Raw genomic sequence first — 18066 nt, 5'->3', positions numbered from 1 at the left:
CAAACGCATTTGCGTCTCCTCGTCGTTCCGCCCTCGTTCGAGGCTCCGAATTGCAAAAGGCATCATCCATCCTCCATTTTAAGTGAGCATAATTTCCACCGAGCATTATAACAACTCTCTAAACGCGAAACCGTGTCGCCCTGTGGGAACAAAGTGGAGGAAAGTGGAGGCTAGAAAGGAAACAGTGTAATCGTTGCGACAGGGAATAAAACCGGTATATATACATGTCCACATGCATATGTATATTCAACAAGCCGGGCTTCGTAGTTTTGCAACCGGGATTTTTTAATCCCCCGTACGAGCGAGGCGTCGATATTGCGGGGAGAAAAATTAATTTCGAGGTGGAAAAAAAAAAAAAAATAAATAAATTAAAAAATCTAGAAAAAGTGTCCCCCTAGGAGATCGAATCTGTCGGTAACGAGAGGCAAATCGGGGACCGATTCGATAGCGAAATGCAGATCAGAGATCGGACACTTGTTGACAGAACCTCGTGGTCTGGTAATCACTGTGTGAATGTGCGCGATAGCGACTGATACGGAGGACAAGACTTGACTTCTCTTTGGCATGACCTACTCACCGAGAGTGGCCGGACGAATAATTCTCCACATACGTTGCGTGTCTCATGAGACTCTTAAAGTAACATCAAAAGCGATCCGCAGTCGAGAGGAATGTCCGGGGATTTTTTATAAATTATTCTGCAATTTTTATATCTCCCATTTTTGCGGAATATCTCTCGATGGCCCGTCCCGCGCTATCTCTTATCAAAGTGGGACGGAAAGCCTCGATGCTCGGTCAGAAAGTTGCAGAGCCTCTCCAAGCCGAAAAAGTGCACTTCGCCGCGTCCAAAGAATGAGGAGAAAAAAAGGAAAAAAAAAAGGAAAAAGAAATTGTCAACGTGAGCAATCGGAGAATACGTGAGGAGGCGCCGTCACGTAATAGCTGATAATCCGTAAATGAAGTAAAGCGATTTAATTTCTAGCCGGGCAATACGTTGAAAAAATGTCATTCCAGGGATTTTCCGAGAGAGATACCGAGCCTTGCCCCTTTCTTTCCCGATTCCGCAACAACGTTCGAGGCTTCCCCGCTAACCGTGAACAAAGGACATTAATTATGGATGCCAGGAGAAAAATGATTTCCCCGAGGCTGATAAGTCCCGGAGCTACATTGAAGCTGGTTAGTCAGGATGATTTACACTCGGTCATTATCTACTGATTTACCTAGATTGTCGTCTATTGTCGTTAGATCGGTCTCTCCGTTAATTTTCCATTTTCCTTTTTTCGAGGCGCCTCGAGCAGCCTTGTACTTATTCCAAACAAGGAGTCCAGCCTTCCTATTCCTCCATTATCGTTCGAATCATTTTTCTAAGGCTTTTTTGCAAAGCCTTAGAAAAGAGGATACATTATAGAGGATATCACGGATGCACCTGTTGCACTCTCCGCCTGCCCCGCCGATTNAAAAGAGGATACATTATAAAGGGTATCACGGATGCACCTGTTGCACTCTCCGCCTACCCCGCCGATTTATCGATAGTGACCCCGATGAGGCTTTGCGGCGAATCGCGGCAACATTAAAAAAAAAAAATAATTAAAAAAGATACTTCCGAAGGTCAGGCAACTATAGCTTCAGCTCTTGCATATCGCTTTAGAAACGCCGTATAATCGCTGCAACCGGTCTTCTTGCAAAATCGCGGCCACTAATCCCATTCCCTCGGCGCCTGTCTGAAAGTCTGCAATCTCGGTCTTATTCAAGTCGATCTCCGGCGAGAATGGAGAAATAACCCTCCCAAAAGAAATATATGTATATAAAAAAAATCGACGATAGGAAGAATTTTTCCAAGGAGTCAGCATGGCAGTATTAGACCCTACCTTGCCTTGGATTCTTCACCCCTCCGAATATAGCGAGAAAATTATCAATTTCGCGTCGTCGAAGATCCAATCATCGAAATATCGAAACTACAATTCGTATGTATAAATTCGACGGAGAGCGAGCGATTCGAAATTAAAACCCGACGACCTCGGCGAGACGGCCTCGATCGACGTTCACCTCTCTATACTCCATAAACGTATAATATACGTATATATATTTTCGTTTTCATCGAATCTATTGGTAGAGATAATCATTGCAACGAGCTCCAGCCCCTCGAAACTAATTTCTGGATTACCGATAAGGCTCCCACCTTAGGAAGCTCCGATAAAGTTTGGATTGTCAAAAAAAATAATAGATCGGAAATATCGGCTCGTCGATCGCTTCTTGACGACTCGGGCGTCGATAAGAACCCGGTAGCAAGTCGGTGATAACGGAGAGGTGGCTCGAAAAGTGCGATAAGTGTCGCCAACTCGATTTAACTCGATCCACCGAGGATGGAGGGCAAGGACGCTTCGATCTCCGATCTTGGGACTTTTCGCCGGCGGTTTCGCACCCGAGATCTTTCTCCCCCCAAACCCCTGGGAATCGCTTCTCCCAGGTGAATAGCAACGAGTAAATTGCACTTGCAACTTGCGATCGTGCACTTTCACTCGGCGGTCAATGTCACCTGGAACCAGTTCCCCGTTCCAATCCGGCGCCTTTAAATGGCGCCCGATCGCTGATCCACTTTCGCGTCCTAGTCGATTGCCTGACCTTCCCCACCTTTTTCCACCTAGAAAAAGGTAATGGCAAAAAAGGTGGCAAAGGTCAGGCAGCTATTCCAAGATTACCTAACCATGAATTTCAATTGATCTCCCCTCGATTTTCAATTACCATTCAAGGCATCGAAGTCACCACCTCGACTGTCTGACCCTGCGCGTAATTTTCCACTGTCATGGAAAAACCGCAAAAAAAAAAAAATACTTCTTTCCCCTGAAAAATTAGTACCAAAATAAAAGGTAATCGCGAGGCAATATAATTAATCTCTTTTATCTCGCGGAAAGAAAAAAAAAAAAAAAAGAAAAACATTCGTAGCGATCGCATACGCGTCAATTGGACTTTCCACGAGATACTCGGTCAAGGCTCGATTTCGATATAGGGGGGAGAAAAAAAAAAAATATGGGAGAGAGAAATAAAAATCACAGCACAGCTCCTTTCCCCCTAGAAAACTCGTAGTTGAGCCAGACTCCCGGTTGCATAATTTACGCAACGAACGCACTTGAACCCGCCTTAAGTCCGTACTCTCGCATCGAGTAAAACGGGAAAGAAAAATCTGCCTTTCTTGAATTTTCCCATTTTCTCTTTTTACAATCCGTTTACTACCGTTTAATTGGTAGTTCCGTTCGGATTGCGGGTTTTTCATCGGGCAAAAAAAACACCGGAGACACCTACATACTTCTTCGGACGACCGTAACGCACGTCCCCTCCCCCCCCCTCCCCCCCGTTTTATTACTTTGTCACGTCATAACTTCTCGGAATGCATTTTCTCACGATTCAAGGGAACGTACGCACCTAGAGATGAACTTTTTTTTCTCCCAATTTCTTCAATTTTCCCGTGACACTTTTTTTTCCTTTTCTCCTAGCGAGTGGAAAAGGATGGAAAAGCTCAGCCAACCGCCGAACAGTGTTCGAAGTACAGAAGATCAACAATCGGAGGTAAAAATGAATTTCCTGCAAAATTCGCTATAACGTCAAGAAAAGAAAAAAAAATGCCTAGCCTCTACCAACAATTGTAAAAAAGTGAAGATTTTTTTTTTGGTATGTATACATGACACTTTCGTGTCACCTTAGATGGATAAACCTTTATAAATTGTAGAGATCGGACTTACTGCTCTTGCGTCCCTCCCGGACCTTGTAGACGAGGTCGGAGAAGGCGAGGTCGACGGGCGGCCTCTTAGGAAGATGGGTGATGGTCTTGGGCTGGATCGGCGTGATCTGGAGCCGAACAGCTGATCCCTTCCTGGATTGCATGAGGATCCCGTTGGACGCGTCGTCGTCTCTCGAGCAGTTACCTTCGAGCTTCATTTCGAGTATATATATCTCTCTCTCTGCTTTCCTAACTCTACTTAGGCACGCCGGTGCGTACAAAGATCGTCGAGTCGACACTTTAAACTTTCGAAAGCTCTACCGGGACGGCGTGCGAGCCGGTACTAGCGTGGATAACACCGTCCTGAAACGATTACGTACCTATAAATCCCAATGTAAGAATTTAAGGCTAACCGCAAGAAGTGAAATTAAAAAAGGGAGGTAGAAAAAAAAAATCAAGGTGGAGGAATTTCAAGTACGACGGAAAGAAAGGAGGCTTACACGTCGACGCGGGTGTCGACTCCGCGAACGGTCAGGGCTCGCAGATTCCTTCCGGCGTCTCGGCAGCGAGGAACGGAGGCGTAGAACCGCGCGGCCGTATAAAAAAAGGTAAAACTAAAGTGCCAATGTACGAAGAGGAGAGGCAGATCGCGCAGACCGTGGGGGTCTCTCGGTGATCTCTCCGAAGGGTCGAGTTCCTCTCCGGGGCGGAGCCGAGCTTTCCTCGGCGAAAGCTCGTCGAGGAGTCGCGGAAGAGAGAGGAAAAAAAAAAAGCGGAAGTCCTTCGATGCGTCCCGCGCGACGGACGGACGCCAACTGCCGGGACTGGCCGGGGATTCGGGCCGCGAGAGGGCCGAGGTTGCGCGCGACTAACGGGTGCGATCCTCGCGCCTCCGCGTCTCGAGGGCGACTGACGGCCCGGCGGCGAGTGACCGGGAGGAGCGTCGTCGCCATTGACCGCGACGCCGCCACCCGGTATACCGCGGCAGCGGGAGGGGGCCAAAGTCGACCAAGTGCACGCACCGAGTGTCGCCGTAGTATCGATGACCCGCGCCTCGATATCTCGAGGCGGTGCGCGCCGCCATCTTGGATTTCCCGGCACGTGCGCAGCGCGGGATTATTCGGAGAGAGAGGACCTTCCAACAGGAGTTACGGTCGAATTGTCATGAAAAACGGGATCTACCGATGACATGCGTTACATCAATGACTGTTATATCCCTCGGGGGAATTTTTATTCCATTTTATTCCATATCTGGGAATTCTCATCGTATGGAGTGTCGCGCGCCGCCATCTTGATTTTTCAGCCGCGCGGGGCTATTAATGCCGATGCACTTAAAATAGGTATTCAGGGCGAATTGCTGTCAAAATAGATGCGTAATAACGGTGAAATTGCCCTATTATTTATTTTATTCCTTCGGGGGAATTCTTATTCGAGAGTTTCTCAGAGAATCGAGGTAATATATGGAAAGCGAGGCGGCGTCATCCTGATTCATCGAAGCTACCACCAGCGGCAATTCCGACGTTTAGATTCAGGTAATTACGGACCGTGAGTGTGTTCATCGGCAAAAACCCTTACAAAAAAGAGGGCGAAATGACGAAAGCGGGCAAACGGCAACATTAGTTCAGACCGTCCCAAGATTGATTACTCGGACAAGTCATCCTAATTGCATTTGCATAAATACGAAGCACTCTTAGATTAAAGTAGTAATAATTAATTATTCTTCCAGGAGACATATACATTTTCCCACCGCCATTCTATTTACCCGACGAAGAAAAACTTGCCGAAATGGGACATTTCTACATTTCCACCCTTCTGGTATAAACAGTCTTTTTATGCAACTTCGCGGAAACGATTTCACTTGATTGAGGCAAGTCGACGCAATTCCCGAGAGGATGCGATACTTGATAGGAGATCCGGAGGAATTCGCAATTCGTGCCAATTTGCGATTAGGTTTTCCTGTTATCCAAAACCCGGGTGTTAAATTTCGCCAAACTGCAGACTTCGGTTAGCTTCGTTTCTCCCTTGCAAAGTGAGTATTTATGCACAATGCGTTAATTATTATACGCGAATCTGCGGATGCACCTCGGCGGAAATTAACAGAGATTAATTCTCACCGACAGGAAACCGAAATGCGAAGTCTCGTAACCGCGAATCAACATGGCTGCGATTTCGCCCAAGTCAGGAAATATCACGTGGCCTGCAGTTGCAACGTGACTGCAAATGATGCATTCAGCCCTAAGGCTATGTTGCAGAGAGGAAAAACACTCCATTATCACGCCTCCAGATCGACCCGATAATAATCTCGACGGGTCATCAGATTAGTATCCTCCCGGCGGAAGTGTAACCGCGGGATCGGACGTCGCACATTAAGCGTCGATTTGGCAAGGAAAACAACATCCTACAAAAAAGTGGTTTATACAAAAATTGCTCGCCACATTGTTCCGAGTAATTCTCAAAGGAAGCATATTTTGATACGACGTACGGTTAGCGGAGAAATCCCCGATTTTTCACATTCTCGACCGCTCTCGCGTCGGAAATATAAACAAATAATGCTGCAATTTAATTGGGGAAGAGCTCGGTTGTGCAACTGCAATTAGCAGGTCTCAAATCACCCGGCTCTTTGGAAATACGAGGAATGCCTGAACCTTACCAGCTAGAGATACGGGATTTCGAAAGAAAGACCGGTAACAGATGGCCACGGTGTCTCTCAATTTGTTTAGTCTGTATGTATGACGATAATAATGGGCAATTAATTAAACTCGAGTCGGAGAGCAACGTCTACTTTTCGTCTGGCCGTGATACCGCTCTTGGATACTGCAAGTTACATTGACTAAGGTCTAAATTCCAAATTCCAAATTAATTTTCCTACCCGATGTCGGCAAATCGACCGATTATTTATCGTCTGCTCGCCAAGGGAAAGGCACCGAGTTTAATTGCGACTCAAAGCCATAAAATCCTCCGAGAGTTATCGATATTCAATAATATTTCACTACGCAAGCTTCGACGTCCTCTCGAAGAAGGTACAATATAAACATCGAATTATTTTATTAATACAAGCCAGAGACATTAATCATTTTCGTCCTGAATATAAATTCCTCCTTCGACGAATTTTTCAGCTTTGTTACCATTGTCACGTTAATTGCAGGCTGCAGTTGCAGTCGACCTTCCGATCTGCATAGACTTCCTGCATCGTCGGTCAATATTAATCGGCTCGGATTAAGACAAAAAAATCCACAGTAAGATAAGTCCCAGTTTTATTAATAAAATCAACCGACAATTCATCTATTTCCCGAGAACTGTAAAAATCTCAAGAATTATTCATGCCGACTCGAATGTGCATTTTCTCGGGGTGCATCTTTCGTTCATCCATGCAGATTGCTCCTCGGTGCATTTTTATCTTTTTCCTGCATCCGATTTCCTCGCAGCTTTCTTTATCAAGAAACTTGATGCTGTCCTTGACAATGATAGCTCACGGGCGCGGATTTTTTCCGACTTTTATGCACTGGAATTAATATCCAGGGAAGTGCAGTCATTTTTGCACCTCCACTAAAATGCACATTGATCGCGGCCTAAAAAAGCAAGTCAAAAAAAAATGGTACGACAAAGTGCTTCGTTAGCCCGGTTTTTATTTAAACTGGAGATAAACAGACATTACAATTTCCAGAATAATCGTCGTAATTTCGTAATTACTTTCAGGTTTTTCCGGGAGAGGAGATAAATGGCGGAGGAAATATTCTTTTCAAATATGACTCGACATCTTGTTTTTCGATCGGTGATCGATAACTTGACTCGCGAAGGTTGCCTCGAAGAGCGATATCGAAACTCGCAGCTTCCGACATGTTATAGTCGGTAATGAAATTCCTCTCCGTAACGAGAGCAGCACTGCCATGATTACCATACATTCATAAGCAACCTGCACCTCCACCCTGCGTCGCACATTCAGCTTCGAGTACCGGTAATATCTCTTTTTTATTAATCCAGCAAGGAACGTCGATTAAGATTTGCGCCTAAGAAATTGCGGAACATTCCCACTTTTACGCAGATTACCGGCGAAACCTCGAGTCGTACGAAAAAGTGCGCCCTACGAAAGTTCGAGAGAACGGTCCAAGGAAGAAATTTCGTGGGAACGATTTTTCGATATCTCGAATCCTGAAGCCAGGAGAGAGCAGAAATGGACGGGAGGGAGGGAGGGCAGTCGCGCTCTCCCGGGCCCGATTATTTCGGGCCTTATAAAGAATGCACTACTTCCGTTTCCCTTGGCGGGTGTGAGACAATAGGCTGTTAAATTTTGCGTAAATCGACCGGTCTTACTGACGTCACGTGGCGTCGCGACGTCACTGGTGTCCAGGATGAATAAAAAAGCGGGCGTTCGGTCGCTGAATTATTCCTCCTTCTCTAAGAGGCCTCTAGGAACTCTCACCGATACCCGACCCTTCCAAAAATTTTCCACGATGTCCCCCTTGGACCCCCTTGACAATGTCAATTTTTTTGGATTTTAATCACGACTCATAATCAAGGAGAAAATTAAAAAGCACGTCGATGGACCCCGAGATAGGTCGCTTAATTTGTTATCTTTCTCTAGAAAACCTCAATAAGTCTCACCGACATTCGAGGACTCCTTCCAAAAATTTTCCACAATGTCTTCCTTGGACCCCCTTGACAATGTCAATTTTTTCGGATTTTAATCACGACTCATAATCAAGGAGAAAATTAAGAAGCACGTCGATGGACCCCGAGATAGGTCGCTTAATTTGTTATCTTCCTCTAGAAAACCTCAATAAGTCTCACCGACATTCGAGGACTCCTTCCAAAAATTTTCCGCGATGTCCTCCTTGGATCCCCTTGACAATGTCAATTTTTTTGGATTTTAATCACGACTCATAATCAAGGAGAAAATTAAGAAGCACGTCGATGGACCCCGAGATAGGTCGCTTAATTTGTTATCTTCCTCTAGAAAACCTCAATAAGTCTCACCGACATTCGAGGACTCCTTCCTTGGACCCCCTTGACAATGTCAATTTTTTCGGATTTTAATCACGACTCAGAATGCGGGAAAAAAAATTAAGAAGCATGTCGATTGGTCCAATACTTGAAACCGTAAATCGGCGATACGAGCAGATTTCGGCCACATAAGAATTCCGTATAGGTCATGTCGCGAATCGAATCGTGACGCACGTCGTATCGTTATGTCACGATTTAGACGTAGATTTGTGTCTAGTATGTGACGCACGTGGGAATGTCAAGACCTAGGTGTGTTCGTAGGTCCGCATAGTACGTGCTCCACGTGGGGGCATAATTTCCCCTTCAACGTGTGCTCGGATAAACACGTACAAGTATACACGTGCCATGTCTATGTAAGATTAATTAACGACAAGAGAGATGAGCATCTCCGGGGTCCGCAATAAACGGTTCTCCAAAATCGTTTTCTAGGATCTCCAAGAGAGAATTCCTAATCCCAGATCCGCGAATTAAGTATGTAGTTAAACCTCCCTCTAAATCTCACATTTCACCGAAATCACGAATTTCAATTTCCCAGTACTTCTATAAACTAATGAAAGGTCCAAGAGAGATCGATTTTCATAGGAACTAAATTTACGATACATCGTATCTTTACAGTGAATCCCAGTGACTTTTTTATGAAATATTTGGGAAGGAAGTATTAAAAAAAAAAACCATGAATTTCAATTCTCCAGTACTTCTATAAACTAATGAAAGGTCCAAGAGAGATTGATTTTCAGATGATCTAAATTTACGATACATCTCACATTTTTACAGTGAATTTTTTTTATGAAATATTTGGGAAGGAAGTATTAAAAAAAAAAACCATGAATTTCAATTCTCCAGTACTTCTATAAACTAATGAAACGTCCAAGAGAGATCGATTTTCATATGAACTAAATTTACGATACATCGTATCTTTACAGTGAATCCCAGTGACATTTCTCTTTCGAGATATTTGTGAAAGAAATATTTCCAAGTGCCGTCAGATCTCGAATTCGTACAGTTAAGTAGATTCGGGCCCGGTTAAACCTGACTAACATCACGTAGTCAAAATTCGCCGGTCTCAGATGTGCAAGACACGTACACGCGTGTATGTATAGACTTAAGTGTCTCTTGACATCCGTGCTATGCATATACAGGGCTCGACAGATGTGAACCGGCGCTATTAAAATATTTAATACCTCGCCTCGCTAGCATTCCACAATATCCTAATCACAATCTCTGCCGATAAGAAAAAAGCTGCACGTACCTTATCCTATAAACGATCGCTCTAAAGTACTTAACAACCCTCATGCCCACTCCCAAATTTCATTATTACGATTAATATTTTATCCCAATTAATAAGAAACTTCATACCGCAGATATGTCATCGACGGGCTACGTTAAAATATTTCATATGGAGAGTAAAAAAAAAAAATATAAGAAAAAAGAAAAACCAATGCCACGTGGCCAATACTTCATCGACGACTCCGAAATCTTGGATTCCAGGAGCGAGATAATCGTCTGATAAGCGGGGAAAATTTTTATTTTTATTTATAAAAAAGAACTGGAGATTGTTAAGTGACATTTGAGATGTCCTGTGTCAAGGACTCTAGATTTCGAGGATCCTCATGCCCGGAGATATCCTCTAGAAAATCACGTACCCCCGAGACGTGCACGCGTCATTGCATGCATGCCCGACATGTCTCGAATAATGCTCCCCAAGGGATTTATATCCGACCTGATCTCGAGCAGAGCCGGTGTGAACGTCCTGCGACATTTTGACAGGATTTGCCGAGGACCTCCAGATAATGCAACGGCATTTCAGCCGCAAAAAAGGACGCGGGTACGCGTCCCCTCGTACGAGGACGGAATGCGCGAAATCGTGAAAAAATGAAAAAAGCAAGAGGGCACCAAAAAAAAAAAAGACGAAAAATCGGGAATCGTCATGCCAAGGGAAAGGAGAGAGACAGAGAGTCCGATATATCGGTCGAGTTTTCGGGAATGAAATAAACAGGGCCATAAGGAAAAGGCGAGCCTCCAGAAGGAAGCAAAGAAAAAGACAAAAAAAAACACGTTAAAAAATATTCCCGACAGCAAAATGGCAGAAATTGGATAGAAATTATGAATTTAAGACATTACTGGGATCTTCGACCGAGCCCGATGGGAATTTATCGGGTAAATGTATTTATTAAGTATTTGTTAGCATTGTTTTCGCAGGATTAGAGATTTCCCAAATCTCCCAAAATCGTTGAAGAATGGCGAGTGGAGGTATTCCGGTCCTTCCTTATCGAAAGGATTAATTGTAAATGTCCCTTGGCTTTCCCCTTGACATGGAGGACGTGCAAGTAATGACGTACACCCCGGGATTAAATTGAAAATCAGATTAATCCTTTTCAGAGGTTCATTTTTAATATTCAGGCAAAATCGGGGATTTTTCTCGCGGTCGACCTTTCCCATGAACTCTCCTAGTTCCGACAAACCCTTGTATGTGTCATTAATCCGTGATAGTAATTAATCGTCATCGCGTTTATTAGACAGCCACCTCGAATAAAGGTCGCTTGCGCAACGAGGAGCGCAAAGTCCGCCAATCTCTCAACAATGATAAGACCGTCCCCCCACTCGTCGCTGATTACACGATTTTGGAGCTGGACTCGACATCTCGGTGTCAAAGAACCGGAAAAAGACCAACACCGATATCCGGCGAGAGAGTATAACAAAAATTTCCGACTACGTTTCCCCGAGGAGAATTGATTGCCTCCACGAGGAGTGATAAGGAGCCCCTCATTTTCCATTGTCTCAACATTAACTTGGACTAGCAAGCGACCACGTGTCGATGACAGTCCATACGAGCTATTATTATAAATCAATCGGATTCCTAAAATATTCATTCCTTATCGTATCAAATCAAATCCAAGGACAATCGGTGCCTATCAATCTCGTTATCAGGCCCGCCACTCTTAACCGGTCGACCTTACGGATCTCTCAAAACATTTCCTCCATCAAATTGCCATCTAAACGTGTCTATTATCGCGATAATTAATTCGAGCCTATCTCCCCGATATTTAAGCTCCGCATCCCGCACCCACAAATATTTGCGATAATTGCAAATAAAAGCCGAACATTGCTCAAAAATTGTCAGAATCCTTCACGGGTCACGATATCACGAACAGGTGTGAAATTCCACCTTCCTCGCCACGACTAGAAGGAATCCCAAGGACTATGTCAAAAGACCTCCAAATTACCACCTCGAGGACAAAAATCCTAGCCAAAGTTCCCGCTTCATTTACATTTTCCGCAATTACCCCCGCAATTGAGCGTTTCGAGAATAAGCGTACCCCTAAGTAATAAAAACACAGAAAAATCTAACAGCTATAATTTCTCATAATCTCTAGACATCTCAGGATCCATGAAAGATCTCAGAAATTTCACAACCGACGTCGAGTGACTATCAATCAGTAGCGACAAAAGATGAATATTAAATTTCATCTCCACCGTGTCGGCTCGAGAATGTGAATGATTCCGCGTCTTTTTCTCCTTCTTCTCTTCCCCCTCCGAGAAAAGGAGACCGAAAAAAAAAAAAAAAAAAAAAGAAGAATTGCACGTACAAGATTTCTATTAAATCCCGATGATTATTCCTCGTCGACGAGGTTGCGACTTCTGACGTAAAGACAAAAGGTCAAGAGTAAGATCGTTAGAGGCATACCCGGGGAATAAAAGTGGAATTACTCGGTCACTTCGACGTACACATGCGTACGAGACGTGCGTTAACGTTAGCTCGAGAGGATTCCCTCTACTAAAAAAAATCGTCCTTAATTCGGGTCCAAGTTCAATGAGCGTAGATTTACGCGTTTTTTTTACACGCGCCTTAGTTTCACCTCGTGCGTAAAACCCGCGTAAGTTTACATGCACATGATAAGATCTCGTAGCATTGCGCAACGACGGATCGAACCTGCGGATTGAAATAAAAAAAAAATAAAAAAAAATACAACACCCACCAGAAAAAGATTAACACCGCGCCAATAAATCGCGGGATAATTGTGCCCATAATTATGAAAGTGGTCTAAGTCATACATTTTTTCTTTCGAAATTACATTGAATTAATTTCGTTTGAAATAATATGCCGTGAAATAACTGATAAACTCATTTTTTTTTTTAATTTTGACTTGGACCACTTTCATAATTATGGGCACAATTATTCGACGATTAAGATCGCCGGCGGTACGAAGAAATTGGGAAAAAAAAAAAAAAAAAGAAAAATATCTCTTATCATTCCTCGGCGAGAATTCGGCGCTCCTCTATCTGTTGCATTCGTTCCCGAGTGACGTGCTCGAGTTGGTTTCAATTAAATTATTTATTTATAGCAGGGGGCACCGGGGAAGAATTTGCGACGTCTCTTATAGAGCCGGTTGCATTGCGGACGGCCGAAATAAAAAATATCGGGGGGGGGGGGATGAGAAGAGAAAAATGTAAAGTGGATTTCAAGGTCCCACGTGTGATTCCGCGGCCACGTGTAGAGAAATCCTGGGCTTCGCTATTTAATTCAGTGCACAGAGCTCGTTCACAGTTATCTCACGTGGTGGGACGTATCCTTGGCAGTGCCGATATGTGCAGAGAAATGCACTTTAATCCTTTCCTCACGTGAGTCTTGTTCCTTCCCCTCCATTGTTTCGTACATCTTCACGCAAGTGAAGGAAGTAACCGTTCCCATATAATTACCGAAAATAGGGTATTTCTCACGGGGCACATCACGAGTGCCCTGCAGGTGTCGTAATTGAAGCTCCTATCAGCCAATATCTTATCACCGATTGTCGACTCGATCGATCTTCTACTACACGAGAGCGGAACATCTCGAACTCTAACCCGAGCACGAGCTCGAGGGTAACTGGTCCCACGCAATAAATAAATAATTAATTAAACAACCACGACATGCCTCGCGCAACGCCTATCCCACATATCACGCGAGAGGATCGATAACAATTTTCTGCGCCTCGATTCTCGTTAAAAAAAAATAAAATAAAATAAACTGAATCGGTACAAAGCTGTTGAAAAAAATCTCGCCGTAATTTAAATGCGCGAAATCATCTTAAAAAATGACAGATTTAATATTATGATTTTAAATTCCCATTTTTTCTTATCAGGCTTATAGAATTGGGATATGTGCCCATAATTATGAAAGTGGTCTAAGTCATATATTTTTTGTTTCGAAATTACATTGAATTAATTTCGATTGAAATAATATGGCGTGAAATAACTGATAAACTCATTTTTTTTTTTTTTAATTTTGACTTAGACTACTTTCATAATTATGGGCACATATCATTTTTCTTTAACGGCGTTGCACGAGACAATGGGTTACAAAGTGGGAGGTACACTGGGAACATGAATGCCTTCCCTTCGTGCACTGATAATAGAATCAGTACACGAAGTATCTATTGTGTGATTGCATTCATATTCTCAGAGAAGGCATTCATGTTCTCCACTATACCCGGAATACTTGCCCGTCCACATTATCGGCATTGAACTTGGCCAGCTGTCCATTTTGTTTCTCGTTCTTCGCCATCTCGTTAGATCTTCTCAAATCGTGGCTATTTCGCTGAGAAATTTCTATCGATTTTCAATAATTGTAGCACATCCAGCCTCGTCTCTCTCTGTAGAAAATAGAAACAAAGGCACGGCATAACTCGTGAGTCCAACAGAATTCCCAAGAAATTAATCGGCGTTCCATTTCCTCGTTTAGAAAAAAAAAAAAAAAAAAAAGAAAAAACCGCGAAACTGACGCAGCTCGATCTTTGAGTTTCCGAATACAAAGATTCCTCGACGGGTCGGCGATAATCGATAAAACGGACGTTTAAACCGATCCCCGCGACTGGTTAGGAGGGATCGATAAAGCCTCGATCGTTGCGAAGGGTCCGAAGTCCGGCCGAATATCTTTTTCTTTCCATTCCCCTCCATCTTGTTTTCGCCGAGTCCACGATGGAAGACAAGACGGCGCGAGCGATAAAGGCGAGAATCGCGCGGCCGTGCGCGGGATTTCAGACCTTACGGTCTCCCACCTGACGGTGCAGAAATTATGCCAAAAATCGATCTCCAGCATTTCCCATCGTTTTTTCTCTTAAGACTAAGCATGGATTGATTTCCCTTCAGAATCGCGATAGAATAATTAAATCCACGATGCATTTCCTCTTTTTTCACCCTTCCGAGCGATACAACTATTCTCGACTTTTCCCCGCGACAAGCTGCAATTATTACTGCTTTACAATAACACGGTTATCACGGTCATTAGGCTCCGATAATGGCGCATCTGGTCCCGGGAATCTCCCCGAGGGTCGTGTAGTTCGCAGATCTCGCTAATTGTCGGGAATTTCGAGTTTTCCTCGAGGCTCGAGATCATCAGAAAATTCACTTCGCCGGCTTTTCGTCGTTTATTTATAGATTGCGGGTGTCAGAGCGATTTTTCATACGGAAATGAACGAAACCGCGTTGCGCAGAAGACCAGCTCGGTCATGAATGGCCTTGCGATAATGACTTTCATTTTGCTATATGCACCGTAGAAGCTAGACAGAGAGGGGATTGGAGAAGAAAGAAAGCCCCGGCCTTTGTCGGTGCAATTAAATCTGCAAGGACTTATCTTAGGTAATATTCCCTCCTCCTCGCCCTAGAGAGAAACCACGAGGGTTAAAGAAAAAAAAGAAAAAAAAAACAACAATTTAACAAATACCGCTTACATAATTTACGACATCGTTAAGAAAATCCGGAAACCCAGCACGATGATTCCGTAAAAAAATTCGAAAATCAAACGAGTACGGCGAAACTATTGCTAGAGATATTAAGATTAATTATTCAAACGATTTCGCTTTCGGTTCCAATGCACAACCTTGGCTGCACCGGGATTGCAGGCGCCATTTTGTCTGCTCCGCCCACCTCGTAACTTTGGACTAAAAATTCTCGAAGCGCCTCTTACAATTTCACAAATTTCCGTCCTTTTCGTCTTCCCGATACGCGAGGGAACCTTGTTCGACGGGAATTTCAAGGCGCAGTTAATTTCGAGACCCGTGATCGCGCTTTCGGATTCTGACCTCGAATGCACCCGGAAGTGCAGCGTGTCGCAGCCGGAGGTCGCGCCGATCGCGCTCTTGACTTTCGCTTCGAATATAGACCCGTAAGTGTGAGAGAGTAAGAGCTAGGGCGATCGCCGAAGGCGAGAGAGAAAGGCCCGCGACCTTTGCCGTGATGGAAACGGCGCTACGTGGGAGTGGAAAAAAAAAACCTCATAAAATTCCTTCGTCAACTAAATACATCACTGAAAATTCAACCGACACTAGATCTTTGATACAAAAAAGCTTCTAAGCTTTCTTTCCAAAAAATAAAAACCGCAGCAGTCACATTTTTCCACCACACGTCGAAGCTACAAGCTTCGTACTCTCGTTTACATACAGAATCGTTGCAAGTGGAAATTAAAGCATACACTAAGTATAAATAGAGAATCCGGTAATAAACGCGTGTATCCGTATATACAATAAAATCATGTACACTCGCAGTGAAATAAACCGCCTTGTAGCAATCGAACGCATTATGTACCTAGCGTGGAATATTTAACCCTGGCTAAATGACGTTACAAAACGTCTTCTCGACAAGTGGCAGCACCATCTTGAGACGTCTATCGGGAAGTGAAAGATGTCGCAAAGTTCATTGCACTTGGACACCGGTCTTCAGACAGCGTTTCTAGGTTATGTAGGTTGGCCCGGCGGGGATGCTCACCTCACGTTTTATACAGGGCGGGGCAGGTTCAGACAAGTCGCCTGATGCAGATTATTAGAGAACCGGCCGTCACGAAGATCATCGCGCCACTAAATGCGATAATCGATCACGCACTCGGTCAATCGGCCGCGCGAAACCGCCTAACCTCGACCCGCGCGCCGATTGGCCGCTGATAAGGCCAATCAAACTTTGACTCCGATTTTTACGCCTCCCGTTATGTCAGAGTCCGTGCCATTTCCCGGTGTTTCTTCGTCTTCCTGGTTCATGACTGTCTCTCTTCCTCTTAGGTGGACGAGCAGGTCTCGTGCGCCGCCGTGAACTCTGATTAAGCCCCGGGAAAACAAACATGGCGTCCATAATCGAGCTCCTCCCAATGCCTGCATATATTTATTGTGTTCCTGTATAGAAACGTACATTTCTAAATACGAATTATAGATCTAGGAACATGATAAAACAACATTCCTCGAGTTAAATCATTTCCAAGAATTTAATAGCACTTATGGATATTTTAAATGAAATGAAAATTGGATTTTCAACCTCGAATATCACGTCGACCGCCAAGCTGGTCACGACTGCATAGCGGTTGCCGTTCACCGGTGACCACCAGGCAGTCGACGTGATATTTTCAACGCATCCCATCTAAAATATTAGATAATACAATTATTCCAGCGAGGCAGTTCTTTTCAATTATTCAAGAGGAGAAAAGCTCTACGAGACTTAATAGGAAAAACTCCGACGTCGCATCGAATTATGATTTTACTTCGCATTTGTGTGTATTATAGTGAACGTTACATCTCACTTATATATTACATGCTCGACAGACTTCGCACACCTCACCTAAAACATGCAATGATTCGATAGACGGTTCGTCGGCTTACAACCTAACCTTTCCTCCGTTCCATCGATAATCTTAGTATTCTCAATTCATATCTCGCGAAAGTAAGGGTTGAATAAATAAATAATAGCCCGATTGTTGAAAATGATCAGACCTTAATTTATTTAACGTTCGTGGAGTGCACGCTGCATAATGGAGAGACAAGGGTCGGGAGATAACCTCTTCTTGGCATCCTCGTGAGCATGGGCCACGGGATCCTCGCCGACAGGTGGAAAATGTCTGCTCGTCCCGGTGATATCAGTGGACGGCGATGTTCTTCCTCGAACGGTCTTCTTATCGAAGCCTTCTCGCCTCACGTTCGGACTCCAGTAAGGTTAGGACGTCCCCTTCACGTACCGGGCCTTTCACGTTCCTGATGATCTGTCGGTTCTGCTCTCCCAGGAACTCGACCTTGACCTGCGTGCACTGGCCCTGGGATCCAGTTCTTCCCAGAACCTTGATCACGCGTGCTCGAACCACAGGCTTGTCCATTTTCGGCTTTTTCGATGTGACGGACTTTGTCTCTCCTTACGCACGTGTTCTGCTCGGCGAGAAAGGAAGCGTCGCCATTGAGGATGCGCGCGCAGCGGCGCGGTCACGTGGTCCCACCGCGCTGGTCAGAGCCCGACCGAGCGCGCGGCGATTTCAAAATGGCCGATTCGAATTTGATATAGCCAAGGCTTTACTTATGACTTTAACGCTCGTCTTTAAGTAAATTATCATCAAGTCTCATAGCCAG

The 18066-nt window shown here is 44.3% G+C and overlaps 2 protein-coding genes across 4 annotated transcripts in view; both read right to left on the bottom strand.

The window, feature by feature from the left end:
* LOC105694797 (ATP-binding cassette sub-family G member 4) overlaps positions 1 to 17577 on the bottom strand; it is a 33066-nt gene extending 15489 nt beyond the window's left edge. Inside the window, exons 1-4 of one of the 3 annotated variants that reach the window (XM_012415806.2) lie at positions 17443 to 17577; positions 16454 to 16851; positions 14194 to 14343; positions 3735 to 3865 (exon numbers count right to left, since the gene is read on the bottom strand). In XM_012415806.2, coding sequence (XP_012271229.1) covers positions 3735 to 3865; positions 14194 to 14255 — 193 coding nt within the window. In that variant the 5' untranslated portion in view covers positions 14256 to 14343; positions 16454 to 16851; positions 17443 to 17577. The other 2 variants (XM_012415807.2, XM_012415805.1) reach the window with 2 other exon arrangements.
* LOC105694798 (40S ribosomal protein S28) lies at positions 17424 to 17915 on the bottom strand. The gene has a single exon (XM_012415808.2). The coding sequence runs from the start codon at positions 17817 to 17819 to the stop codon at positions 17622 to 17624; it is 198 nt and encodes a 65-aa protein (XP_012271231.1). The 5' UTR covers positions 17820 to 17915; the 3' UTR covers positions 17424 to 17621.
* Between the last annotated feature and the right edge of the window lie 151 nt (positions 17916 to 18066).

Source organism: Orussus abietinus, unplaced genomic scaffold (assembly GCF_000612105.2).
Source record: "Orussus abietinus isolate OABI.00-Male unplaced genomic scaffold, Oabi_2.0 scaffold27, whole genome shotgun sequence".
In the NCBI taxonomy this organism is placed as follows: Eukaryota; Metazoa; Arthropoda; class Insecta; order Hymenoptera; family Orussidae; genus Orussus; species Orussus abietinus.
Note: the sequence above shows the minus strand (reverse complement) of the source record. Positions and strands in the feature narration are given on the sequence as shown.

Coding starts and splice junctions, on each gene's coding strand:
- LOC105694798 (XM_012415808.2), bottom strand. CDS start 17,819: ATGGACAAGCCTGTGGTTCGAGCACGCGTGATCAAGGTTCTGGGAAGA.